At 53.2% G+C, this 26,218-nt stretch overlaps 10 protein-coding genes across 10 annotated transcripts; 3 read left to right on the plus strand and 7 right to left on the minus strand.

The window, feature by feature from the left end:
• Positions 1-600: 600 nt before the first annotated feature.
• Positions 601-5,528, minus strand: AB675_6836 (uncharacterized protein; the record flags this gene model as incomplete). Its single annotated transcript, XM_018147157.1, has 3 exons — positions 601-1,847; positions 1,892-2,410; positions 2,657-5,528. The coding sequence occupies 3 exons, from the start codon at positions 5,526-5,528 to the stop codon at positions 601-603; spliced, it is 4,638 nt and encodes a 1,545-aa protein (XP_018003623.1).
• Positions 5,529-6,045: 517 nt separating this feature from the next.
• On the minus strand, positions 6,046-7,002 carry AB675_6837 (Serine/threonine/tyrosine-interacting protein; the record flags this gene model as incomplete). Its single annotated transcript, XM_018147158.1, has 1 exon — positions 6,046-7,002. The coding sequence occupies one exon, from the start codon at positions 7,000-7,002 to the stop codon at positions 6,046-6,048; it is 957 nt and encodes a 318-aa protein (XP_018003168.1).
• A 730-nt stretch (positions 7,003-7,732) lies between these two features.
• On the minus strand, positions 7,733-8,544 carry AB675_6838 (uncharacterized protein; the record flags this gene model as incomplete). Its single annotated transcript, XM_018147159.1, has 2 exons — positions 7,733-8,051; positions 8,105-8,544. The coding sequence occupies 2 exons, from the start codon at positions 8,542-8,544 to the stop codon at positions 7,733-7,735; spliced, it is 759 nt and encodes a 252-aa protein (XP_018003554.1).
• Positions 8,545-9,092: 548 nt separating this feature from the next.
• Positions 9,093-10,432, plus strand: AB675_6839 (Regulator of phospholipase D SRF1; the record flags this gene model as incomplete). The annotated part of the gene is made up of 2 exons (XM_018147160.1): positions 9,093-10,357; positions 10,411-10,432. 2 exons carry the CDS (start codon positions 9,093-9,095, stop codon positions 10,430-10,432), a joined length of 1,287 nt encoding a protein of 428 aa, XP_018003631.1.
• A 31-nt stretch (positions 10,433-10,463) lies between these two features.
• Positions 10,464-10,988, minus strand: AB675_6840 (uncharacterized protein; the record flags this gene model as incomplete). Its single annotated transcript, XM_018147162.1, has 1 exon — positions 10,464-10,988. The coding sequence occupies one exon, from the start codon at positions 10,986-10,988 to the stop codon at positions 10,464-10,466; it is 525 nt and encodes a 174-aa protein (XP_018003579.1).
• A 738-nt stretch (positions 10,989-11,726) lies between these two features.
• On the plus strand, positions 11,727-14,193 carry AB675_6841 (Cullin-1; the record flags this gene model as incomplete). Its single annotated transcript, XM_018147163.1, has 4 exons — positions 11,727-11,791; positions 11,842-11,916; positions 11,962-13,954; positions 14,005-14,193. 4 exons carry the CDS (start codon positions 11,727-11,729, stop codon positions 14,191-14,193), a joined length of 2,322 nt encoding a protein of 773 aa, XP_018003389.1.
• An 832-nt stretch (positions 14,194-15,025) lies between these two features.
• Positions 15,026-17,429, plus strand: AB675_6842 (Late secretory pathway protein AVL9; the record flags this gene model as incomplete). Its single annotated transcript, XM_018147164.1, has 3 exons — positions 15,026-15,485; positions 15,533-16,069; positions 16,123-17,429. The coding sequence occupies 3 exons, from the start codon at positions 15,026-15,028 to the stop codon at positions 17,427-17,429; spliced, it is 2,304 nt and encodes a 767-aa protein (XP_018003457.1).
• Positions 17,430-17,499: 70 nt separating this feature from the next.
• AB675_6843 (uncharacterized protein) lies at positions 17,500-18,796 on the minus strand (the record flags this gene model as incomplete). The annotated part of the gene is made up of 4 exons (XM_018147165.1): positions 17,500-17,606; positions 17,652-18,136; positions 18,182-18,411; positions 18,467-18,796. 4 exons carry the CDS (start codon positions 18,794-18,796, stop codon positions 17,500-17,502), a joined length of 1,152 nt encoding a protein of 383 aa, XP_018003126.1.
• Positions 18,797-19,530: 734 nt separating this feature from the next.
• Positions 19,531-22,989, minus strand: AB675_6844 (Glycogen phosphorylase; the record flags this gene model as incomplete). Its single annotated transcript, XM_018147166.1, has 10 exons — positions 19,531-19,586; positions 19,638-19,737; positions 19,787-21,001; positions 21,351-22,294; positions 22,344-22,391; positions 22,441-22,496; positions 22,545-22,606; positions 22,657-22,692; positions 22,743-22,822; positions 22,869-22,989. The coding sequence occupies 10 exons, from the start codon at positions 22,987-22,989 to the stop codon at positions 19,531-19,533; spliced, it is 2,718 nt and encodes a 905-aa protein (XP_018003323.1).
• Positions 22,990-24,545: 1,556 nt separating this feature from the next.
• AB675_6845 (Guanine nucleotide-binding protein alpha-3 subunit) lies at positions 24,546-25,868 on the minus strand (the record flags this gene model as incomplete). Its single annotated transcript, XM_018147167.1, has 6 exons — positions 24,546-24,645; positions 24,691-24,929; positions 24,977-25,106; positions 25,156-25,284; positions 25,342-25,687; positions 25,739-25,868. The coding sequence occupies 6 exons, from the start codon at positions 25,866-25,868 to the stop codon at positions 24,546-24,548; spliced, it is 1,074 nt and encodes a 357-aa protein (XP_018003253.1).
• Positions 25,869-26,218: the final 350 nt, after the last annotated feature.

The raw sequence follows: 26,218 nt of genomic DNA on the forward strand, positions 1-26,218 counted from the left end.
GGAAAGATATAAGTACTCGTCCTGCCCTCGACTTCAGCGTCTGCCTCTTGCATCACCCACAAGACCAGAGACGTGCATTGTCATACTATGGTAGTACCTGCTACTGCGTGGTGGGACGAGCGACTTCGCAGTGCGGTCAAGTGGCCCTTCGAGGCCGCCTTGACAGAGTAATCATTCTATGAGGACTTAGTCCTGCCATACAACAATTGCCACACTGATACAACAGCTGTACAGAAAGCGATCACACTTCAGATCGGAGCGACTCTAGTGCATTACGGGCTGCCGCCAAGCAACGACTGAGTCATAGTTTCCTTCTACATGTCGTACGTATTCTCAGAGTGAGAATTGAGGTATGCGATCCACTATCCAAGCGCTTCCCAGGCGACGAGACGCAGGCGATTCTGAATTCGAGACCGACCACATACCCAAGGTCTTCAGGTATATCTCACTACGCTCTGGTTTCTACGCGGCTTAGTCTCAAAATTGCGCCGTGCCCGATTCCAGCCCTCGCCCAACCTCCATACACACATGTGACCCTCCTTCAGGTGACGGCAGAGACTCTCCAAGCCAGGGGAAAGATCATTCCAAGTATGCCCGCAACTAAGCCCCATTCCCCCGTATCCGCTTACTCTCCCTTGTCTTCTCATACACCTTATGCTCCCACTTCTTCCTCGGCTTCGTCGTCTCCGTCGCAATCGGCTGCCCAACAGAGGCCTCAGACTCCGTGTCTGAGCTCTCGCTGCTGCTGATGAGAATTGCTTCGTTCTGGTCCTCCTCGATCAGCGCCTGAACGCGAAGTGGCGTGATGGAGCGTGTAACGGGCCGGTGACCGACGGTCGTGGGCTCGGAGACGGCACGCTTTGCGGAGGCGGCGGCTGTGGTGTCGTTGAGTGGGACCAGGGTCGTTGTGGTTTTCGAGGCCAGGATGGACTGTGCGTCTGTTTGGGAGTCGGGGGCATCACCTACGGATGGCGCTGGAGTTGGCGAGCGTGGTTGAGCGGAGACCTGTTGAGAGGACGTGGCGGCCTCTTGCCTAGCTCCATCTTCGTCATCAGTGGTATCACCGATATCGACCTGCAGCTCTGCCGCTGAGGTTTGAGAACGAGTTCGTGGACGGTGAATGCTCTTTGTGGTAGGCACATTTGCGACTTGGTCAACCTCGTTCTCGTCCTGTTGTCCTTGTTGGCTTTGATCCTTGTCACCTGGATCCTCATCGGCTTGATCCTCTTCTGCTGGATCCTTTCGCTCGACGACCGGCGTCTGAGAACGAGTTGATGGACGATGATGGACATGATTTTTGACGGGCATAGCGCCAGCGTCGACCTCAACATCTTCCAGTGGCTCGGTGGCTTGCGATTGAGAACGCGTACGAGGACGGCGCGCGGCTCTCTCTTGCAGCTTGGATGGTGTCGTTTCTTGGTTGATGTCGTTCGCAGGGAGTTCTTCAGCCGTCATGACAGCTACCGAACCCTTCTCGGCCACAGCGTTCTTCTTGGTCTTGGTTTCGGGCTTGCCCCTGGCCGCAATCGCCGCAGCCTTTGCTTTTGACGTTGCAGAACGCTTCGCAGGGAGCGGCTTTCCAGGCTTCGACGAAGCATTCGCTTCGCTTCTGGTGTTAGCAGCGGGAGTCTTCGATCGTGCTCGAGTCTTCGCGGGACTCGTCGTGGTGGTGGTTCTCTTCGCTACACTCTTGGTCGTCGCCACAGGCATTGCTGTTCGTGAGTCCCGAGGTTCGTCTGGAGAGGCTTTCAGTGGACTTTCCAGGTCTACAGCAAAACCATTCTCCATCGGAGCCGTACCATCGGTATGGGTGTTAGCGAAGTCATCGTCACCGACCATGTAGCTTGCTTCGTCGTCAACGTCCCTCGTGGTGCCCGCAGCAGTTTGAGACCCAGCTTGATATCATCTCGAGCTTCCTTGTGACCAACGGCCCCTGTTGATCCATCTTGTGCCGATTCAATGTCATCTACGGCCTCGTCATTGACCGTTTCGGTGGGAATAGAGAAACGGTCGCGACCTGTGATCACAGTCTGTTGCCGTGGAAGCTTTTGTGAGTCGGCGACTGGTGTAGTCGCGTCGGGCACTGGATTTTGAAGCCGATTGCTCCGTCTCGGTAGCAGAGGCACGAAGTTTCCATTGCCTTCGCTCGTGGTAGAACTGCTCGGGCCAGCTGCAGCGATTTCGGACGCTTCAGACAAGCCCGCTGGCGCTTCTACCTCCTGTATTGCTGCGCTGGCTGGAATGATGGGGTCTGCGCCGTTGGTGTCTGCGTACGTGGCATCATTCACCTGAAGCAATTCTGAATCACCCAAAAGAAATGCTGCTGTGTCATCGCCGATTGTCGGCAGCGTCTCATCAGCTCGGAGGTGTCCCTCGACGCGAGAAGCGTCTTCGGCGTAGGCAATTTCTGCTGTGCGTGGATGTTCATCGATATGAAAAGCTTCTCCAGCATGAGGAGGTTCTTCATCTTCGGCAGCTTCCTCAACTTGAGCAGCTTCTTCAACTTGGGCAGCTGCTTCGACTTGGGCAGCTTCTTGGCTTTCAGCAGCTGCTTCAGCTTGGTGAGCAGCTTCAGCATGAGAAATCTCTGCAATCTGGGAAGCTCCTTGACCTTGGGGAGCTTGTTCGACTCGGGGACGTTCTTCGACTTGTTCACCCCGAGAGACCTCCTCAGCTGGAAGGGCTTTTTCACTTTGTGGAAGTTCTTCGACACTCGGCAAGACCGTAACGCCACCCCCAATATCAGCGTCTGGCTCCGGCATCTCAATCTGCTTTACCACATTTGCCTCGCCAACCTGACTGCGTGCACTTGCTTCTGTCGTCGAGTTGCTAGCTGGTACGTCTGCATCAATGCCAATATTCTCCGGAACACCCTGCGGTGTCTCACTCTTTCTCGGCCTGCCTCGCTTCCTCGTCCCTGGTGTAGCAGTCGTCGCAGCCTTCTTAGATGCAGCCGTCGTGGCCTTCTTGGGCGCAGTCATCGTAGCCTTCTTGGTTGCAGCCGACTTCTTTGGCTTCTTCGTGGGCGACACTTCGGGCAGCTCGTTCACAGTCTGCGGGACCTGCTTCTTCTTGGTCTTCGGTGTAGTCGCCTTCTTCTTCTGCTTCTTTTTTGCAGGTCGGTCTTCGCCGTAAGAAGAGTCCCCGTCGTCACCTGGGTTGGTGAACATGACTGGTGCGGTACGCGATGCCGAAGCTGGTACTGGCTCAGCGTTCAGAATTGCGTCGGGGACTTTAACCTTCAGTGTAGCTACTAAGGATGGTCTAGCGGCGTATTCGTTGACTGGCGTTGACAATGCTCGTTCTGGCGGTGTCGAGGGTGCTGGCACACCACGATCTTCCTCATCGTCATCAACTACGGTGATCGGAGAGACACAGGTCGGTCGTTCAGGGCTGCGGCGACCGCTCTCGACGGTACCCGGGTTCTGCGCAGTGGACTTGGCAACAGCGAGAATGCGAAGCAACTCGTGAAGAGCATCACCGGCGTCCGGCTCAGGGGGTATAGCATGCTCGACATGGTCTTCGATCGATGGAAGGACATCATCTTCTGCAGAGCCCAGCGGAGGCGCATCCACCATTTGAGTGTCCATATGAGGCCGTCTTCGCCCAGCAAGAGGACTATTCTGGTGCGCGACATCTTGATCTTGCTCAGCTTGAGGTTCGTCCGCGTCCTTCGTATTCCGACGGACGAGAGGAGTCGCAGCCGACGTCTGCGGAGTGGAGAACGTGTCCCCTTCTTCGTCCTGCACACCATGATCACTGCCATCTTCGAAGTACTCAGAGGCCCGCTGAGGTGTATGCTGGAATTGCTGGGTATGCTTCTTGAAGGCTGCTGATGGTTGAGGAGGGGACGAAGTGAGCTCGACTCCCTCTGAATCAACAGCTAAAAATGAGGGAGTGGCCGGTCTCGATGTGTTTGACTGTACTGCCGAGACTGGCTGCACCAATGATTCGGGTCCTGTGGTGTTCCGAGGATACTCGTTATCCAAGTCAACTGCTCTACTTGGGCTAGACGACTCAACGTACGCGGTGCCTCTCTTATCGTACTTCAACACTACGACCTTCTTCGGCTTCTCGCCTTCGGTGGATACAGACGTACTAGTGCCCGATCGCTTGCGGCCTGTGGTATCTGTCGACAGACCAGGCTTATGGGACGATCCCCAGAACTGCATATCTCTTCTCAGATCCGCCATCGCAGCAGTCTCCTTCAATTCGCCTCGATTGCGCAGACTCATAGATCCGGCACTTCGCTGACCAGTGGAGGCGCCTGACGACGGAGACGATGCTGGGGTGTTCAGCTGATGTTCGCGGAACTTCTGCGTCTGGGCGATGTCCGTGGCTCGCTTTTGTGCGACTGATGTAGCTACCCGATTCGCTTGATCTTCTTCTTCGGCATAGTCAGTGTCGTCAGGATCGGTGGTGTGAGCACTAATACAACGAGCCGTGTTTGCTCGAGGCTTTTTCGGGACCGAGACAGGCGGCGAGCCCATGTCTTGTTCAGTCGCCGGTATCGGTGGCGGCAAGGATCTCTTATGAGACCGTCGATCTGTGATGGACCGCGGCTTCGCCTTGCTGATGGTGCCAGCTGCCTTGCGATCTTTCTGGTTACGTGCGATCCTGGCGTCGAGGCCTGGTAGAGTTGCTCCCCTTGGTGGAAGTTCTTTCGACCGCCTGTCTTCCATTACCTGTACTTGCTCGACACTCATATGCACCATAGGGTACAGCGCAACGAGGGACGAGGCTTGAACCAATTGTCCGCTACCCAGCGGATCAGCAACCCATGTGCCCAGCAGCTCCACTGGCAGATTGCGCTGTATCAGGAACTGAGTCGCTTTTGCGAGCTGTTGCGGTGACCCCAGTTCATAATGGCTAATCCGTACCATGTAGTCGAGGTGCTCTACCATGAACTCTGGCTCGAAACAGTCAGTCTCTCGTGGGCGGGAATCGTGGATCTGTTGCAGGGTAAGAGGGTTCCGCTTGCGCCAGTCGTGAGCGTCGAGCATTGTATTGAACTCTTCCGGCAGCAGTCCGAGCCACAGCCCAGCTTTGTGAGCGCCTTGGAGATGGCTTATTGTGCAGAAGATGCGATAGCGATAAGCTAGCTCCAGGCCTCTCCATTGGATGAGCTTCCCATGTCGACGAGAGGGAGACTGTCGGCGACCGAGCTGCTTGGAGTTGTGTGACTCTTTGGCCTTGTCAACAGGCTCGTGAACTTCTTCACTAGTATCGCGCGACACCACATCTGACTCAATTTCTTCAGCGACCTCGTTCGCGTCGACCTCGTATTCGGTTCTCTCCTCGGCAGCCGGAATATCGCCAGTCAAAGGCAGTGACGGGAACGCAGCAGGTCGATGACAGGGATTGAATGGTACGGTCTGCGCAGCAAGCAACTCGGGATACTCAGGCTTCGTGCCGTTTCTTTTCAGGTAAGGCTTTCGATAGTTGATATCTTCAACCTCATCTTCGTATCTCAAAGGCTGCTGGATCTTGCGTCGGAGGCGCGTACCCGATGAGGTAGTCTTCTTCATAGCGGCGGGACTGGCATGTTCGATGTCTCGAGAAAAAGTTGGCGAAATCAGGATAGAGGTAAATCGTTGCGAGTGCAATTGTAGACGAGATATGGATGTGTGCGTGAAAGACGAATTTCATTGTCTGATTGTCACTAGTGTGTCTGCTTTGAAGTCGTGCGTTGTTTGTTCGCCCAGGCAACGGCACTTGAGAGGTGATGCGCCCGTCACTTATTGCTATCATCAACTGAGGGTCAAAGTACTCCGTGACATGGTGACTTACGACTTGACCGCCTCACAGCACGACTTGACCTGACCATCATCCTCAACTTCCATGTTTGTGACACGCCAGAGCGCGGAGCCGATCACGACCGAGCCCCCTTTTCGAAGCGCTGTTGTCGCTGGCGATCATCTGCCTCCCGAGGTGGACTCTGTGACGCTTTCGGGCATCTTGGTCACAAAATAGAACTGTCTTGACTTGCACAGAGCGACCCTCGCGGTCGAATGCATGAAGTGATATCGACATCATGATGTCTGTTCAATCCGATACGTCCATGAATGGCGCAGTCCCTGGTCGATCAAGTGTCTGAGGCGCATCTTCCATTGATTCATCACCTTCCTCCTCCATGGTGGACATCGTCCGCTTCAGACGCAGCGGCATGCCGACAGTTCCCATAGCACCAACCTGCATCTCTGCTTGGAGAATCGTCTCAAACGTAGACAGCATCTGCTTCATGCTCTCGTTCAGACCGATAGAGAAGCGTCTGGATTGGATGAGCTGGATCGCTGTGTATGACTCTAGGCCGTAGAGGACCATGAGGAGTGCGGCGACGAAGACCGCAGATCTTTCGTTGCCGTTCTCGCAGTACACCAAGATTCTAGCCGATATGTCTTGGACGCCATTGATGATCCCTCCTTGGCAGCTGGCTTCCATATGGTCTACCACCATCTTGATGACTGGTCTCACGTTGCGAATGAACTCCCAAGGACTGTCGATGTCGAGGATTGCAATCTGTCGTCCGGAACTAGTCGGCATTGATGCCGGATGTAGTAGACTTGGCTTCTTCCGAACCATCTGCGCACTGCGGACTGCAACCATGCAGCTAATCTGATTGTCGTCGATGAATTGTGCGTCCCTGGCGGCGAAACCAGGACCCAGGAAGATGAACGGGATGATGTCTTGGGCCTTCGAGCGTTCGTCGTAGTTCCAGGTCAGCATCCGATGCCTGAAGTGGCCCAGCTTATCTACCGACGCAAGTTTATGGATGAATGCTGGGTTGCCGTAGCTGTCCGTCGCGTACAAAGGAGGCGATTTGGGTTTGATCTGTATGTGGGGATGACCATTCGTGAAGACGAGATCTGCTGGAGGTACCTGATGACGAGCTGATGCGCTCAGCTGCTGATTTCGGTCCATGTAGGGCATTGTCGGGATGTACGTTGGCGCTACATCGGCAGTGGCATTGGCGACGACTTCGCTGGACATTGAGGCGTCCATATTGGCAACGTTCTGGCGAGAAGACGATTGTTGTGGCGATTCAGAATCGTGTGTGATGAAGAGGATGCGCAAGCAACTTATGACTGTGCATAGAGCATCGTCTTAAATCGATGTTGGTCAGGCTGTTTCGAGTGGTACTTTGTCTGTGCAAGAGGGCGGGCAGGTAAGGCAGGTTGGTGCTCCAAGGCAACACCTCTAGATCAGTCACTTTGTGAATATTGCTGCTTTGTCTTCACTCGTTCACGAGATCGTGTCCAGAATACCTGCACTTTCTTCGACTGGCCTCCATCCGATAAATCATCCATCATTGCCCTTGTCTACGGTGTCGTCGCAACGCAACTCAACGGTGAGTTCAGCATGCATCAGGTAAATAGCGCGCAGAAAGCCTTTTAGAGACTTTTCTCTCCGCCTTACGCTCCTAAATCGAGCACCGGGAGTCTCGACGTGTACATGTGGTCACATCTGGAAGGGTCGATATGGAGCGGAGGTTCAAGATCCGTGGCCAAGAAAAGCGGCCGGTCCATGCGAAACATACTTTCAGTTGTATACGTTGGGGACGCCGCCATTTCGAGTAATCAGTGCCATGCTGTCTAATAGGTTCGAGATATGGAGCTGTGTCGGCATGTCTATGGACATCAAATATCTAATCTACACAAGGAGCCAGCTGTCGCTCCTTTCCACATGTATGATACAAGTCCATGCTGGGAATACCCAAGACCACCAAGCAACGTTATCGCTTCTCCTGATTCAAGGAGTCTTGGCTTTGGCTCTTGCGCTGAGCTTCATTAACTTGCCAAACAGCGCGCTCGACCTCATTGCTGAGCTCAGGCACCTCCAGCCCACTAGCGACCTTGTTGTGACAGTCAGCCGGTAGGATAACCTTCTCATCCGGCACAGTCTTATCTTCCAACTGTGCTGCGGTCACGAAGTTGAAATCCGGGGAATCTGGCGCTAGGTTTTCGTATAAATCCTCGATCTGTTTTGTCGAGATTGGCCTGATTAGTCGATTTTCCAGGATGAACTCAAGGTGATCGGAGCCTTTGAGAGCTCTCCAATGTGACCAGCAACGATAGGCGGCGTAGAAGAAGGGAATGTTGGGTACACAGGTACCAGAGCAAACGGCGCAGTCAACGGCATGACGAACATGCTGCCGATGAAGCGATTCCAATGCAGTGTCTTCCGCTCCCTTGCCAGTCGGTAAAGCACCTTGGGCACGTCTGCCTCATGTACGATATTCCCGGGATAGACCACATCATACCTCTTGCCTTCAGTCAAGGTGTTCGCCTCCTGCTTTGGCGTGCCCGGCGGAAAGCTCTTAAGCCCCCATTCCTGATATGGAATGCGCTTGAGGCCGGCGTTGCCATACTTGATCACCGTCTTGCGCCATCCCTTGTCATAGGTTTCCCACTGCGCCCATGTTTTGGCAGCATACTGTGTAGCACGGTCTGCGTAGCTGTTGGGCTTGGTTGTCGCTTGCTGAACAGGTTTCTGGCAGTATACAAGAGCTTGACGGGTCGTCAATGGTAGGAGGAAGATGCGCATCGAAGAGAGTGCCGGGTCCTGGACGGCCGTTGGCAGATGGAGGGACTGGCAGGGACTATCTCATGGTTGCAGGCGTAGAAGGGCGTGTTTTGTGGAAGAGCTCAACAACTCTTCGAAAGTCGAAGTACGGGAAGGGAAACGAGCGATAGTGCCTCGAGATTCAAGGGCGTGTTTCGTCGCAACGAGCTGTTAGGTTCAAGCAATATTTTGGCGTAGAATCACAACGTCACTGCGGATATCGAGTCCTGCAGTGATGCACCGCCACAGGCCTGAGGCGCCCGGGGGAGATCTGCCCTGTTTCTCGCTCGCTTAAAACAACATTTGATCTCCACTCATCATCTGCTACTACCAACCACATCCGTCAGCAGCGAGCCTGCACAGTCATCCGCTACATTCGCATCTGTATAATAGCAGTGTTCCCTGCACGCCTGAGGGTGTCGAGAGAAAAGTCACCCGCGAAGGCCTCGCTACCATCGTCCACCGGTCCGGCGGCACCATGAGCAGGTAAACACCACATTATTACTAGCCACTTGTCTGTTGCTTCTTCGATGTCAACAGCCGGCTTTCCCTGGCAGGCCGAATCCCATGTCCGCGAGCCCACATACCTCGACGAGAAGGCGCCAGTCCCTGCTGTGCCAGAAAACAAACATCCGGAACCTCCGGTCGCCAGAAAGAACACGGTAGCCACTGTTTCGCCGCAGGTCAATGGCAATGGCAAGCACTGCTCTTTTAAGGACTCTCACCCAGGAAAGCAACGAGCGAATTCGGGGAAGGCACAGAATTTGAACAGATCAGCTTCGAGTCACTACCATCCACAACGACACAAGGCTGGACCTGTCCAGCCACCTGTTCGAACTCTACCGGCCTGGATCCAGGATGCGACAGAGAGCGACCTCGACGACATCGATCCCGCTTACCTGGATGCGCCGGACATCGCATTTCTCGCACAGCACAACCACAGTCCGTCCACACCCAGGAGAGCACAGAATGGTGTACAAGAACACAGATCAAATCCAACATCCTCCGGTGACTGGCGGCCGGACAAGACGTCACGATGGATCAGCTTCGGTCGAGCCAGTGTATACCCACGAGAGAACTTCGACAACGAGCAGTTCAGCCCGGAATACTTGAACAAGGAGTTCGGCGACTATTCCAAGCCATGGCTGGCTGACCGTGAAGACGAAGATGGCGAAGATACCAGCAGATATCAGGCTTACAAGAAGAAGCGACGGGCATGGTACAAGCGCATTCAATTCACGATATTGCGGAACCCGTTCATTCCACTGGCGTTCAGGTTGACGGTGATGATCTTTGCATTGACCGCCATCGGGCTTGGGGTTACCATATATCGCGAGACAGGCAGAATAAGCGATTGCCTGAAAGAACCGGCTGGAAGCAGGAGTGATGCTTGTAGGAGGGTTCTCAACGATCCACAAAATGGGCAATATGAGGAGGTGAATTACTATCGGGATCCCTCTGCTCTCATGGCCATCATTGTCGACGTCGTCTCGGTGGTGTACACATCCTACATCACCTACGACGAATACTTCTCCAAACCTCTGGGGCTACGGCCGGCGCGTGCGAAGGTACGACTGGTGTTGCTGGATTTGTTTTTTATTGTCTTCCAGGCGGCCAATCTTAGCTTGAGCTTCGAGTCCCTGACGGTGGATGACGGGGCGTGTGCGGTGGGGACTGCTGACACTGGAACTCAGTATCGTTTTGGGAGAGTGTGCAGCCGCCAGGAAGCGCTCAGTGCTGTGCTCTTGGTGTCGTTGGTGGCTTGGTTGATGACCTTTTCTGTGAGCGTCCTAAGGTATGTGCATCACCTAGCGCGTTGTGTTATGGGCACCGACTAACCATTGCCAGGCTCGTCGAACGGATAATGTAGTACAGACCTCCTGATAGCTGATCTTGTACACTCACACATGCAATGTTGGCCCGTCATCTCCATACACAGGATCCCGCGTGAACCATGCTAGCTTCGCTATGCCCTCGACCTTCTTCTCTTCGCCCTTCCTGCCATAACACATGTCCCAGCTGTGCCTTTGCGGGTAGGAACCAATCATCTGGAAGGCTCCGTGATCTTCTAACAGGCGATGACCTACTCCAGCTGGTATTACGACGACATCGCCCTTTTGCAGCACCGGCTCTACACGGCCTGAGTTCTCCTCGCCACCGAAACAGCACTTGGCTGAGCCAGAAGATATTACGAGCACTTCGTGGGTGGTTGAGTGGAAATGGGTATCACTGTACATCGTGTATCGCCATTGCGGTGTGACGACACCCGTGTCTGTTAGATGTTTCTCAATCTGAGATGCGCTTGCTGTGGGGAAGGCGCCATGGAAAATCATCAATGGCTTGTTTGAGATTGAAGTGTTCGGGAGGCCTTTGAAGGCAGGGATTTGGTGTGTTGACACCTTCAGGGACTGTAGGGCGGCGGCCATTTCTAACGTGGTAGGTTCTGAAAAGTGGCCGAACAAATCCTCTTGGTTCGATGGTGATGTTGTATTTAAAGCCGGGCTCTTTACAGACACCCGCTCGGCCCCAGCATTTCCTTTGAAGTCAACAGTGACAAAGTGCAATCGAAGTTGACGTCACTAACAAGAGGGCACTTGCCTTATGTAACGCGTCCAAGTTAGGCAGGTCAGCCGAAGTTGGGGTTGAGATCCGTGACTGACTTCGGTGAGCCGCAAACAAGTGGCACTGGCAGTACTTCTTACTTGCATTATTCAGACTCGGAAGAAAATCACGGTCTGTCCATCATTAATTGCACTCTTCCTCTCTCGATCTCTTCCGTCTCGCCGCCGTCAACGAGACCGCCAGCAAGACAGTTCACGTCGCCAGATCAGACAAAGGTGGCATCTGACTCAACAGGCGTCTTCCTCCGCCACTAGGCATCAAGGCGACTTGACTGAGTCTTTCACCTGAAAGCATCGACAGGTCGCCTGGTTGAACTGCCTCGCGCTATGCTATTTCATCTTCACTGAATATTTCAATCTTCCTTCATCAAACACACGTCTCTCTAGAGTACGCCGCAGAGATATAGGACAACCACTCACAGCCGAGACGTCCTCGATCGTTGCCCTCGTCCGCCGCTCGCATCGCACTGCTTCGCTTTAGCAAGGGTGCAACACCTCCCAGATATTCCCAAGACCACTACGGCTGAGCCGAAGCAGCAGAAGATGGCGCCCAGCACATCAACCGCTGCCACTCCATCCCAGCGGGCTCGCAGTGAAGTCAATGAAACGTACGTCTTTTCAGTCCCCGCCGACAGACCGTAGCTAACTGTATGTGTAGATGGGCGTACCTCGAGAAGAACGTCGACAATGTCATGAACAAGTTGCAGGAGGGTTTGGACATGAAGACCTATATGTAAGTTCCAAACCTGTCTGTGAGTACCAATCTGACACTTCGTAGGGGAGTCTATACAGCCGTCCACAACTTTTGCACGTCACAAAAAGCCACCGTGGCACCTCCTGCTTCAAGTCCTGGAAATCTTCAGAGCACGCACCGTGGCGCGCACCTGCTTGGCGAGGAGCTGTATAGTCTACTAGGCGAATATCTCAGCCAGCATCTGAAGTTGGTCCTCGACAACTCAGCATCCCACGTCGATGAAGCCCTCCTCACATACTACATTCGAGAATGGAAGAGATACACGGATGCCGCCAAGTATAACAACCACCTGTTCCGATACCTGAACCGTCACTGGGTGAAGCGGGAAATGGACGAAGGCAAGAAGAACGTGTATGATGTTTACACTCTACACCTCGTCAAATGGCGGGATGACTTTTTCGGCAAGGTCCACGAGAAGGTCATGGCCGCAGTCCTGAAGCTTGTCGAGAAGCAGCGGAACGGCGAGACCATTGATCAGCTGCAGGTCAAGGCCATCGTCGAATCCTTCGTCTCGCTCGGCCTGGACGAGCACGACTCCACCAAATCCACTCTCGATGTCTACAGACTCAACTTCGAGCGGCCATTCCTCAATGCCACCAAAGACTATTACGATCAAGAATCGCAACGCTTCGTGGCCGACAATAGCGTGGTCGAGTACATGAAGAAGGCCGAAACTCGGCTGGACGAGGAGAAAGAGCGTGTTGGTCTCTACCTGCACCCCGATATCATGAAGAAGCTGATGGACACCTGCAACGAATCTCTCATCACCGCTCACACCCTCCTCCTTCGCGATGAATTTCAAGTGCTCCTCGACAGCGAGCGTACAGACGATCTCGCTCGGATGTACAAGCTGCTTGCCAGAATTAAGGATGGTCTTGAGCCTCTCCGAGCTCGTTTCGAGCTCCACGTTCGAAAGGCTGGCTTGGCAGCGATCGATAAGGTGGCAGCGCAGGGCGAAAACTTTGAGCCTAAGGTCTACGTCGATGCTCTTCTTCAAGTCCATGGCAAGTACCAGCAGCTGGTCAATGTCGCTTTCACTGGCGAGTCTGAATTTGTCCGGTCTCTGGATAACGCCTGCAAAGAATTCGTCAACCGCAACCAGATCTGTAAATCGAGCTCAACCAAGTCACCCGAATTACTGGCCAAATACACCGATCAGCTGCTCAAGAAAGGAGCCAAGGCAGCCGATGAGTCTGAACTGGAAGAGCTTCTCGTGCAGATCATGGTTGTCTTCAAATACATTGACGACAAGGATGTGTTCCAGAAGTTCTACTCACGCATGTTGGCCAAACGTCTGGTGCACACCAATTCCGTCAGTGACGACGCAGAAACTAGCATGATCTCAAAGCTGAAGGAAGCATGCGGATTTGAGTACACCAACAAGCTGCAGCGAATGTTCCAAGATGTACAGATCTCCAAAGACCTGAACCAGTCGTACAAGGAGCACGAAGATCTTCTGCTGGGCGATAGCAACTCCAAACGCAACCTGGATTCAACATATCAGATTCTAGGCACAGGCTTTTGGCCTCTGAATGCGCCTAATACTCCATTTGCTCCCCCAGCGGAGATCAACAAGGCCATCGAGTCGTTCGGTAAATTTTACGACAACAAGCACAACGGCCGCAAGTTGACATGGCTGTGGCAGTTGTGCAAGGGCGAGCTTAAGGCCAACTATGTCAAGATGGGCAAGGTACCGTACACCTTTCAGGTCTCAACATACCAGATGGCGATGCTCCTGCTGTTCAACGACTCGGAAAAGATTGAATACTCCGAAATGGCACAGCTCACTAATCTGAATGATGAGACACTTGAGCCCGCTCTCATGATTCTCATCAAGGCTCGCGTCCTCAACGCGTCCGACCCCAAGCCCGGTCCGGGCGTCAGTTACACGCTCAACGAAGGCTTCAAGAACAAGAAGTTAAAGGTCAACCTGAATATCACTGTCAAGTCGGAACAGAAGGTAGAGGCGGACGAGACTCACAAGACGATTGAGGAGGATCGTAAGCTTCTGCTACAGGTACGTCTCAATGCGCTCGTTGTCCTTCTTTCAAACTAATTGTATTGCAGGCTGTAATCGTCCGCATCATGAAAGGTCGCAAGAAGCTCAAGCACGTCCAGCTCGTGGAAGAAGTCATTAACCAGGTCAAGTCGCGATTCCCTCCAAAGATTCCCGACATTAAGAAGAACATCGACGCTCTAATGGAGAAGGACTACATTGAGCGGCTCGATAACGATGAGCTGGCTTACATCGCCTAGGCGCAAGCCACGACGTGGGAGGAGTGACGGCGGCAACGAAAATTTAGTTCACAAACTTCGTGAGCGTTCATCCGATATCACATGGCGCGGTGTAGGGTCACGCATTGAACATTTTACCGGCGTTCTCAGATGGTCGCATTGGGTGGGCAGGGGCCCATGGAGGTCAACGTTCACGCAGTACTGACGTCGCACGAATCAAAGTCGAGAGGACTCCAGGGAGAGCATGTGTCCAGAGGGCGTCTCGACTCAAGTTTGCAGACATATTCGTCATCGTAGCCGTAGTCCTATCATGACGCTACGTGTACATGAATGAAACAAAGATCAGATTCACATCTGACAATTCTCAAATCATGGTACATCCGCTGTGGTACATGCAATTATCGCGACCCTCTACGGAAGTATACTTACGAGTTGGGTGTGAGGCAGCGGTCGCAGCCGTCCAAGTTCCCGAATGGCGCAGCTCTAGAGCGCTTCACACATGCTACAGGACCGGCGTACCTGATGTTCTCGAGATAGGCAGTCAAGGCCCGCGCGGAGCCGCCAGCCGATGCCAAGAGCTTCCACCGCTATGGCCAAGACGCGCGCCAGCAAATACCTGACAACGTGTCAATCTCCGTGTACCCTTCTCAAACAGAAACGTATAACTCGCAGCACACCCGACGACAACACTAACGACTGATACTGTCTGTGCTCGATCACAGTCTGCTACCTGCACCCACCGACGAGCAGTTCGAGACCCCAGGTTCTCCTCTGCCCTGCTTCGGCCCTTTTCCATTCCCGTACCAGCCTCGCAACGGGACATGCCGTCGCTTTCCATGCAGGCACTGGCACGATGACCACATTCAACCCTGAAGTCTGCGTAGTAGACTTCAACCATGCCCGAGGCCCAGAAATTGAGTTCTGGGTGACGCCCCAAGGACAAGCGCTGTATGATAACAATGATTGGTCTTTACTCCCTTTCATGGCGCTGAGCGATGGGGTGCATGCTCTTGTCGAGGACTTCTCTTATTTCACACTCCTTCGGCAGCCTGAGTCCGGCGAGAAGAGTGGTACTGGCGGAGCGGGAGGAGCGGTGAAGGGAAAGGAAAGCGAGCCTGCTGCGCCAAGGAAGGGGGCTTCAACGCTGTTTGGGATTGCGTGCACAAGGCAGATCAGGTCAGATCGATTGAGAGTGCGTTCGAAGTCAGTGACGCGATCGAGTGTGCAGAAGAGTGTGGTGTTGGTCGTTGACACCGTTGCGGGCATGGGCGAGCTGAGGACGAGGCTGGGAATGGTCACTGAGATGTGGTTCGGTATGTTCACCCTGCCAAGGAAGTGTCTTTATACTAACACTTGCCAGCTCAGGAGGACTTCAGTGATACGACCATTCTCAAAGGCTTCCAGGAAAGCCTAGTCCGGACATCGACCAGCAGTCCTGCCGAGCAGTTCTCAGGGCTATCCCTTCGTGAGGTCATACACGAGTTTCGCCATCAAACACTCGTTCTCGTCAAATGTCTCCTTTTGCAACGAAAAATGCTCTTCTTCTCGACCAAATGTGAACGCATGTGTATGCTGCAATTCGCCCTTCTCTCCCTATTGCCTGGCCTATCATCACACCTGGAGACTGCCTCACATCCTGAGTTGGATCAGGTCGCAAAGCCAGATGCAGCCACGGTCAAGCAGTCGGCGCGAGCCGAGCTGCTCTCGTCCTTCGGCCAGCCGCTGCCCATCTTCTCGAAAGGATCATTTTTCTCACCTTACACGCCACTACAGCACCTAGACATGCTTGGCTCGTATTCCACGCGAAGCTACGTCGTCGGCTCCACAAACGCCCTCCTCCTACAACAACAAAGTCGATATGCTGACATCATGGTCAACCTCGACACCGAGCCGTACAGTATCTCTATCTTCTCGCCGTCCCTGAAGCAGGCCTCTACCTATCAGCAGCAGACCGACGGTGGATCGATAACCTCACACAGCAAGTGCTTGACACGTGGGATCCAGACAACCCCTCTAGACCGAAGAACATGGGTTACGCGGGCAGCGAAGAGATGATTCGTCTACAATTCGAAGAATATATCCTGAGCCTCTGCAGTAGCATGGCGTACCAAGTCTACCGCGAGCGTACAGATGGCTCGGTGAAAGACGTCTTCTGGAAAGGAGACCAAGGGCAAGAGACCGGCGTCGTCAGCACGCAGAATGAAGCTGATGCGCCGGAGCTACAAGAGAAGCAGACTACCGACGACGAAAAGCCTCCACCAAAGGCCCCTCGACCAAGTGCAGAACAGCAACAACCACAGCCACAGCACAACAGCAGAGCACATCAGCGCACGTCGTCCCTTGACGCCCACCTCCTCCCTAGCGTCGATCTCGGTGCCAACGCCCTGGACTTCAACCCAGAATTCCTTGCCGCCTGGCGGGACACGCGCAACTTCGAACTCTTCATCGCGTCGTTGCCCGAGAATGTCACGCACCCTTTCTCGCCTACTTCTACTGTGATGGACACATCGAGAAAACCCCGAATATTCGACCTTATTCCCCCACAACATCCTACAGGCGGCGGCCTGAATATTGACGATGTGCAGAGGCGGGTAGTACAGGGCATAGGTCAACTGCGGACGAACTATAAGGTGGACGAGCGGGTGGCCGAGACCAGGGAGAATGTAGGGAAGGCGCTAGAGGCTGGAAAAGAGAGGTTCGGGAAGCTGTGGGAGTCAATTGAGGAGCGAAGACGAAGAGGTGGAGGAGGACAGGACGAGAATAGTAGGCCGACTTCTGCGGATGGTCGCGAGGTAAAGGCCGCGGGGATCGGTCCGACTGCTCAGGCTGATACAACAGCTGGCAGTGGCGGTACAGCAGCGTGGACAGCCGCAATCCAAGAACGCGCCGCCAAAGTGCAGAAGCCCGACACTACACAATTACAGCATGCAGCGAAAGAGAATGCCGCCAAGGCAGGCGCATACCTCAGTAGCTGGGGAAGTTGGGCCAAGGAGAAGAGCCGCGACTGGCAACAACAGCAGCAGGCACAGAAGAACAAGGGCATGACTGGGAGTAGTCAAGTCCTTGGTGGTGGGTCGAGTGCGCCAGCGAGTACAATGGCAACAGCCACCGGTACTACAAATGCGACTGCCTCTGCTACTGCTACACCAGGAGACAGCACTGCAACGACCGCAAGTGCAGGGAGCGACACCCTCGCGACGTCCACGTCGAAGCCGCAAAGGATGAGCGCTGGGAAGTTCAAAGAGGACATAGACTAGTGCCTTCATCGATAACGGCAGTGACGGCCTCTACATTAGCTAGCAAGCGAATCTACAATGTTAACCACTTCTACACCCGAAGACCACATGACACGCTAGATGTCGCATCTCTCAACGATGCGCTCGGTCCTTCGCTCGGTTTGATGCCCTCTGACACGTCCTCCCTAGTCCGCTTTTCTGGGAGTTGTTAGCTAAAGCAGTGCCCAGAAAGACCATGCTCACCTGAGAAGTCTGACACGACATCATACAGCGGTAGCAACAAGAACACTAGAGGCAAAAGCTGCCCGAAGCCCCAATAATGCAACAGATCATTCTGTCGCAGGTTCACAACCATCGTCCCAAAGCCGAACAGCCACAGCAGCATGACTAGAGCTAGAGTCCAGTACCATGGCCAGAGCACTTCGGCCAGTAGAGAACATGCTTCTAGCTGGAACTTCCTGTTCGTGGCAGATGCCCGCTTGGCGATGCTGATGTACTTGCGGCAGAATTGCTTTGCTGACCATTTGATGAATAACCGAACTCGGCCATAGGGTGAGTGGTGGTGTGTTAAGAGGCCGATAGGTGATGGTCTGCGGCGTTTGTCGTTGATCCAGAGCTCGATGGCGCTGAGGTCTTTCGGTTCGCAGGAGATTTTGGCGATGATCTCTCTGACTGTTGCTGCTTCTTCGGTTATGACGATGGGAAAGATCGTTATAAGGTACATATACCTGCAGCCATGAGCCCCAGCAGACACAATTCCCGTATAGACTTACGCTATGCAGAAGATCTCAAGCCAAGTCGCTACTCGCCAGAACTGGGCAAGAGTTCTGTGCAATTTGTGCGACTCTGGGTTCTTCTTTGGGGTCAGTATCCCCGCCGCAACAACAAGCCAGAGCCCATAGGTGCTCCACATGAGCACGACCCTGAACATTGCGAGTTTGTGGTGAATCCGAAAGTATGGTCGCAAAGTTATCAGTGTGATGGCATGCGTGACACTTGAGAACTAGCACTAGTCATATCTCTGCGGGAGCAAGGCACCACACGCCAGGTATACTAACCATGACGATGTCTCCGGCAGTCCACAGGTTGTTATGACCTAGATTGACACTGCTGTGATAGTACTTGGCCAAGCCGATTACCATCAGCAGCAGGCCGGTGATGAGCTGTTGGTCAGATAGCGCGCGAACAAAGTTGTTGAGTATTGGGTTCCATTGCGCTGCTTGCAAGCCCAACAATCGCTTCTTCGGCCAACGTCTGAGCCATAGTGTTGTCGTGGCGGCCGTCAGGGTTAGGAAGTTCGATAGGATGAACCCGATTATGACACCGGGCCCGGCAATGTCAGCGTCAAGCTCGTCTGAAGCACTTCCACGAGTAATGAGAAAGGTCATTGTGGCTGAGGCAGCCAAACCACTGCTGCTGTTTGCGCGTCATGATTGTTCTTTCCTGTCTTCCTCACCTTCGGGGCGTACGCGATGACTTATAGTTATCTTGCACAACGCTAAACTTACGGTGACACGAGGCAGACAAGGCAACGGGATCATGTCAGGGAACTAGATGGGGGCTGTGCTAAGCCATAGCTTCCAAGCGAACCAATATGAGATGCCACTTCGATAACGCGCGATCAAGTGCGAATACGTCGTAGGGATGCTCGGATGTTGAAGCGACATTGAGCGATAAGTGATGGGAGGTAGAATACAATCTGATGATCAAGATGCTTAGAGTTGCAAACAGTGGATCGCTCTTCGGGTCTAGAAAGAGTGATCACACGGGAAGGAGCAATCATGCCCAGGAGGTAAAATGATGGATGGCCAGTCATCCGGCATGCCAAATGCCTCTGCACATCTTACTTCGAATATGCAGTTCATACGATGACTCGGTCCACAAGTGACACAGTAAAAGGCATGTGGCTACAGATTGGAAGGTACGAAAGACCTGCATTGACAGAAGGTTGGTAAACACCTGTTCGTCGCCTGCCTCATAAGAATAATCTGGCTTCTACCCAATTCTGGCAATGGTCTCCAGTAGTTGATATCCATGTCCTTGTAGCGGCTATCTAGGGTCTACCGCTCACTTCTAGAAGTGTTCGACTTTTGTCTTCATCCCTCGTTCTGATCGCTGTGCGTTACTTCGTGGACCGCTCATGCTGAATCTTATGTCTCCAACCAGTGCGTGCTCTCACTGAAGTGTGGTCAGCAAAGGCTATGTCGAGGGTCACGAATCAAAACATACCTTCATCCTCTTCCTTGACCTGCAGAGGCTCGATGTTCCAAATTGTGTCAGCGTACTCATTGATGCATCTGTCACTTGTGAAGTAGCCCATGCGTGATACCTGTACTATGTTAGCAAACAGACCGTATCGTCTCGGATCCAACACGTACCACCTGGATGCTCTTCGTGACCCACGCATCCTGGTCCTTGTAGTCCTCATCAATGAGGTCCTGGGTCTTGCAGTATGAATCGAAGTCATCACCGACAAGGTAATAATCGCCGTGGTCGACAATGCCGTTGATGAGAGCCGAAAAGGCGGACTGGTCTCCAAAAGCTCCACTCTTGATGAAGTCAAATACTTTCTTGAGCTCGGGGTTGAAGTCAGTCTTGCTGTAGAAGTGCTTGTGCCGGAGGTCCTCGACGTCTTCGGACAGCGTGCCGAAGAGGTAAACGTTGTCTTCGCCCACCTCGCGCGTGATCTCGATATTGGCACCATCAAGCGTGCCAATGATCAGACCGCCGTTGAGCACAAATTTCATATTGCTGGTTCCGGATGCCTCTGTGCCAGCTGTTGAGATATGCTCGCTGATGTCAGAAGCAGGAACGATGATCTCCGCCTTGCTGACATTGTAGTCCTCCAGGAAGATAACCTTGAGCAGGTCACCAACATCTTTGTCGTTGTTGACAACCTCACCGACCTTGTTTACCAAGTGGATGATTGTTTTTGCCATCCAGTAGCCGGGAGCAGCTTTGCCTCCAAAGATTGAGACTCTCGGTGCAAGCTTCTTGCGTTCCTCTGGTGACATACCTTTGATGGCGAGGTATCGATGAATGAGACCGAAGATGTTCAGTTGCTGACGTTTATACTCGTGTATTCTCTTGACCTGAACGTCGAACAGAGCCTTGGGGTTGACGCTGACTCCAGTACTCTTCTGGATGTGCTGAGCCAGTCGAACCTTGTTGGCGTACTTGATTTCCGCCCATTCTTTCTTGAACTCCTTGTCGTCAGCAAAAGCCTCCAGCTTGTTGAGAAGGGTCAGATCCTTCAAGAACTCGTAGCTTCCGACCTTGGAGGCGATGAGTTCAGACAATCTGGGATTGGCTTGGTGCAACCAGCGACGTGGTGTGATGCCGTTCGTCACATTCCCGAACTTGTCCGGTCCGTAGATCCGCACAAAGTCCTTGAAAATTGTAGTCTTGATGAGATCGGAATGCAGCTCAGCCACTCCATTGACCTTGTGCGAGCCAACGATGGCCAAGTATGCCATGCGGACCATCTTAGGCTGGGACTCCTCGATGATCGACACTCGTGAGAGCAGCTCTCGGTCCTTGGGAAAGCGCTTCTCGACCTGTTGTAGGAAAAACAGGTTGATGTCGTAGATAATCTTTTCAAAGCATTTCATTAGCATATTTCTCTCATGGTATCAACAGCAGTAAACTAGGGGCATCTAGGAGACGACAGGTCAAAGAAGCTGAAGTTGAAGGTCAAGCAGCTCAGGTTCGATGAATTCTTGATGAAAGTGATGTGTTGAAAGTGAGAATGAGAGGTTGAACAAGCTGGAGTCCAGAGTTGTCGAAGTGCATCCAGTCACCGGAGGGAAGGCACGCGTGGTGAATTGACGCGTCAAGTGAACTTGTCGAATGGCAGGAGCCCCCCACCAAAAAATTTCATGTCGTCCAGAGTCCAGAGTCCAGGAAGCAGCTACGTCTTGAGAAAAGAAAAGGATTGCTCACCTGAAGATGGCGAGGCAACAAGTTCTGGATCAGGGGAACAGACCACTTCTCCAGGGCCTCAGGGAGGACGGTGTGGTTGGTATAGCCGAAAGTTCTCCCAACAATATCCCATGCAACATCCCATTCAAGGCCTTCCAGATCAGTCAAAATGCGCTGAAGCTCGACAATTGCGAGTGTTGGGTGAGTATCGTTGAGCTGAATGGCGACCTGATCGGGGAATTCTGACCACTTTCTCTTGGTCTTCTTAAAGCGTCTCACGATGTCGTAGAGAGATGCAGCACACCAGAAATACTGCTGCTTCAGGCGCAATTCCTTGCCTCTCTCCAGGTTGTCGTTGGGATAGAGCACGGCAGAGATGGTTTCGGCACGCTGCTGGTCGCCAACAGCACTTTCGTACTCGCCTGCATTGAATTTGGCAAAGTCAAACTCGCCGGAGGCAGCCTTGCTGGACCACAACCGAAGATTGTTCACTGTGGGCGTGCCGTACCCTGGGACAGGCACATCGTAGGCAGTTGCAACCACGACCTCGCCGTCCTGCCATGAAGTGACCTGCTTGCCGTTCTCGTCGGTGTACTTGTTGACCCATCCGTAGAATTGCACATCCACAGTCACATCATGGCGAGGAAACTCCCAGGGGTTGAAATCGAGCCAATAATCCGGAATCTCAACCTGGTAGCCGTTCTCGATCTCTTGCTTGAAGATGCCGTATCGGTATCTGAGACCGTAGCCCCACGCAGCGTAGTTGAGGGATGCCATGCTGTCGAGGAAACAAGCCGCCAACCGTCCGAGACCACCATTGCCGAGAGCTGCATCGTGTTCCTGGTTTACGACGTCTTCGATTCGGAAGCCCAGGTCGGCGAGACCGTCTTTGGCAACGTTCTTGAGACCGACATTGAGCATGGCATTGTCGAGCGCCCTTCCCATCAAAAACTCGAGGGAAAGGTCTGCGGTCAGTCAGTGATCGATGCTCGTGCTCCAGCATTCAGATCTTACAGTAGATTCGCTTCTGATCAGCGAAAGTCTGTCTCTGCTGCGTCTTGTCTGAGCTTCGTATTAGCCTCCCATCTCCTCCATCTTTCTGATCACTCACTCCAGTCAATAACCAGACGATCTCTGAATGCAAGAGCCGTTCCGGAGTATGCCGCGCTTCAGGATCGTCAGTCGCAGGGCGTATATACATGCAGGAATACGTACAGCTCATCGCAGTTGAACAGAGAGCGAGCGAGAGTCGTCTCGATGTGTTTGACAACCTCTTTCTGAGCACTCTTGTCAGCACCAGCATCTCGTCCCCAAGAGAATGTCCTACCTCGAACTCATCTGTGGTCTTGAAGCCAGAAGCAGACTGTATAAAGACTCAGCTGTCGTTCTGCTCGCTCATGGCTACCAACGTACGAATTTGCGCCATGCTTCTCTCATATGCTCTGGAATACTGCTCTCGACAGACTTGATCTCGCTGGGGCCCAGACCGGTGACTGTTTGTATGAGCGACCTGCGTTCTGCTGGGGTATGCATTCGTACCTGTTCTCTTGTGCTTTGGTCTTGAGAAGCCAGGCCCGACTGGACCTTGCAGAGTGCTGACCGGAGCATGCGTGCTCAGCGTTCGCTCTCGAGGAGCTTTGTCGACTGCTGCGGCAGCCATGGTGGGGGAGTGTGGTGGGATGTGAAGCGACGACTACCCTGAGACCCTCACTAACGACAGCAAACTACACCCGGCAGAGAGAACGGAGTCTCACAGAAGATAGCTGCCAGAGGTGCTGAGCTGAGGGAGAGCAGCAGTATACTCCAGAAATATTCTGGCAGCAGCAACGTCCGGGGGAAAGCTTTTTGAGTGTGAGGAATTGACTTTAAAGCAGTGGCTTCACTTCAAAGCTGCAGGAACTCCAGCAATAGTATATCCTGGCAGTGGCACCCGTCGAGCAAACGACTGGATGATTAAGGAGCTACTGCAGTATAGAAGCCACAATCTGGACTACATAATAGATGGAAAGCACCCCTTCGCGAATAGAAAGTGCTGCTGTAGCTACACCCGCCGCATTCCAGGCCACATGCAAGTATCCACACTGATATGAGCATGGGCGCTGATCGTCGATTCTCTATAAGCCCAAGCTCGTTTGGGTGAGTCTTAGGTATTAGTATGCGATGAATTGTTTGCGCCATGGCCGTGGCGGTGAGCGTGCTATCATTGATATGTGTTCCATATGTGGGTGCTGAGTGTTCAAGTAGCAGTCGAGCTCTGCTTTGTCACGTTCACGCGTTTTAGGCATGCTCAGCGGCCTCAAGCGGCAGTCTGCGCCCGTGTCATGTACCTGAGGGCATGCGACTCATGAGCACGGTTCGCCGCACAGCGAGAGTATTATAGTGGCCTGTGACACCGTGTACTTCTTGAATGCAATTGTCTCAGAATTTCGCCGATTATTAGTTGAGGCGGGGCAGAGTGTTGAGCGAGGGGCAAATGAGCTGAGCCGGGGAGTTCGTCCGTGGCTGTGGGGGAAATCTCCAAGTGCCAGGAGTGCTTGATGCTGGGGGAGGAACTGGTGTGGGGGTTGTCAAGAATGCTCAGAGGCCCGTTGAACACGACCAGAAGGGACGACACTTCATGTCAATAAAATGATCTGCACTTTCCTCATCATTGGGTGGCATTACATCCTTCTTACCTTTCGACAGATCAGATCCTCGACCCTTGCTGGTATTGTAGTCAATACACATGGCTAGCATGTCCGCGTCCTCTTGTCTCCTCCCTTCTCCAGTGGCTCTACCACACGTGAATGGTGTATCATTCCGCATAAGTGCACGATCCTGGGACTGTCTCCGGCCTCTTCTCTTCTCCTCCTTGTCCAAGGTCATGTTCTCACTGCCACCAACCTCTCATTTCTTCTTTCCAAACAAGACGCTGCAGTTCGCGCAAATTATCAAAACACTCCAGGAGGACCGGCACCCTATGCGTGCGATCTGCCCAGCTTTCCAAAGAAGTTTTCCAAGTCGTGATGCGGGCATGCCCCATATCTGCGCCGTGATGAGCATGCTATCGCACTGTCTCGCATGGAATGGCTGTAGACGCCTGGAGCCCGCCCGGAGCCTGCAAGTGGGGTGGTGAGAGGCCTTCCTCGTATAGGCCTGTTTCACCAGTGCTGTCCGGTCACGCCAGGTCCGATTTCCGATATACCCAAGTCGTCGATGTCGGTCGTTTCGTTGTGATCATAAAATGCCTGAATCCTTGAGCGCGTTTTGTAGAATAGTTTCCTTTACGGCTGCAAACACGAGTCGAATATTTGTTGTATCGGTGGCTTGTGTGAGACTATCGACGTCAGCAGGAATTGATCAGAGCTTCCTAAACACTTACTGAGGATAGAGATTCAACTGTGCGCGGTTCACCTGGTTGAACCGCCATAGAAGGTATTTGGCGGCTCTGTTGACGTCGTTGCCGCCCGAATAGTCTGGGAAATAGTTGCCAAGTGGCGATCGCCCCAGCTTCTCCTTGAAGAGATCGACTTTGTTGAGGAAGAGAATGATACTCGTCCGCATGAACCACCTCGAGTTTACGACTGAGTCAAATAACACCAGGGATTCCATCATTCGGTTCTGGCAAAGTCAGCTAACGTGATCGAAGCGACTCGGATGTCACCTACTTGATTGGCCTCCTCCAAGAGAACTTGGTCGTATTCTGACAGCGCCACACAGAAAATGATTGAAGTGACATTTTCAAAGCAGTGAATCCACTTTTTCCGCTCACTTCTTTGTCCGCCAACGTCGAACATGCTGCTAAGAGTCAGTCCCGCTCCCTATGATGGCATGATCCGGGGCTTACTGTATGCTGAGCTGACCCATCGTGAATCTCGTTTCGTAGATACCTGTGGTCTTGGTACGCGCTCTCAATACATCTGCCTCATCGGGCACGTAGTCTGGAGCGGCCAGCCGTTGCACCTGGTCGAAGAAACTATACCGATCGTCAGTACGTCCGTCGCGCAACACCGACATTGCGGTAGTAACTTACTATGATGCTGAGTCCATCAGATAGAACTCGCTCTGCCGCTCCATCGTTTTAGCCGAAGCGGGATCTTTCCATATTCGTTCGACTGCCTCGGCGGCTTTGGGCTCGAGTGTGCTGTCAGGGTCTGGGTCCACATTATAGCTTTCGATATACACTATTGCTTCCTTGACTTTTTCGTTGTCGGTATCGATTTCGAACTGCTGCATGGCGCCTATGAGGGCCTTCATGCAGTCAATCAGGTTCTTGTATACGGTGAGACGATATAGCGCTCGTTCTTCTTGTGAATAACCATTTTGATGGATGATCTTCATCTGCTTCACGATCGTTGACTTTCCGCTCTCGCCGGAACCTGGTCGCAAGTTAGATCGACTACAGTCACGCTGATCAGTGAGCGACCTACCAAGCAGTAAAATCTTGCATTCTCGTCGTAATCTGCGCGAGTCTTCCTCGAGCTTACGATCGATAGCTTGACTTCTCTTCTTTTGTTCGGTATCTTCGCCTCCCGCTTCTGTGCTTCCGCAAGCACCCATTGTGATGTAGCTTGTAGCTAGGGCGACTACGCGCGACTATCGACGAGCCGCGCTGCGACGTGCGCACAGCGTGTCGTCTCCAGCTTCTGCCGAGCTTGGGCGATCCTTAGGTGGATTCGACTCCAGACCAGCCCGACTCGGTCAGCTGCGCCACAAGTTGGTTCGAACTGCAGCGACGGCGACTCTCCACGTGCGAGAGCTAAAACGCGACGGGGTAGATTAAGTGAGGTTTGTTGTAGCGATTTGAACGTCCGATCGGGGAACAGGTGGTGTCAAATGTTGCAAAATGGGTGGAGAGCTGAAGTTGAGGGGAGGTACCAGGAAGCCTGGTCGAGGTCGCAGACGAGCCC

The sequence above is a fragment of the Cyphellophora attinorum genome (assembly GCF_001299255.1).
Source record: "Cyphellophora attinorum strain CBS 131958 chromosome Unknown Contig5, whole genome shotgun sequence".
In the NCBI taxonomy this organism is placed as follows: domain Eukaryota; kingdom Fungi; phylum Ascomycota; class Eurotiomycetes; order Chaetothyriales; family Cyphellophoraceae; genus Cyphellophora; species Cyphellophora attinorum.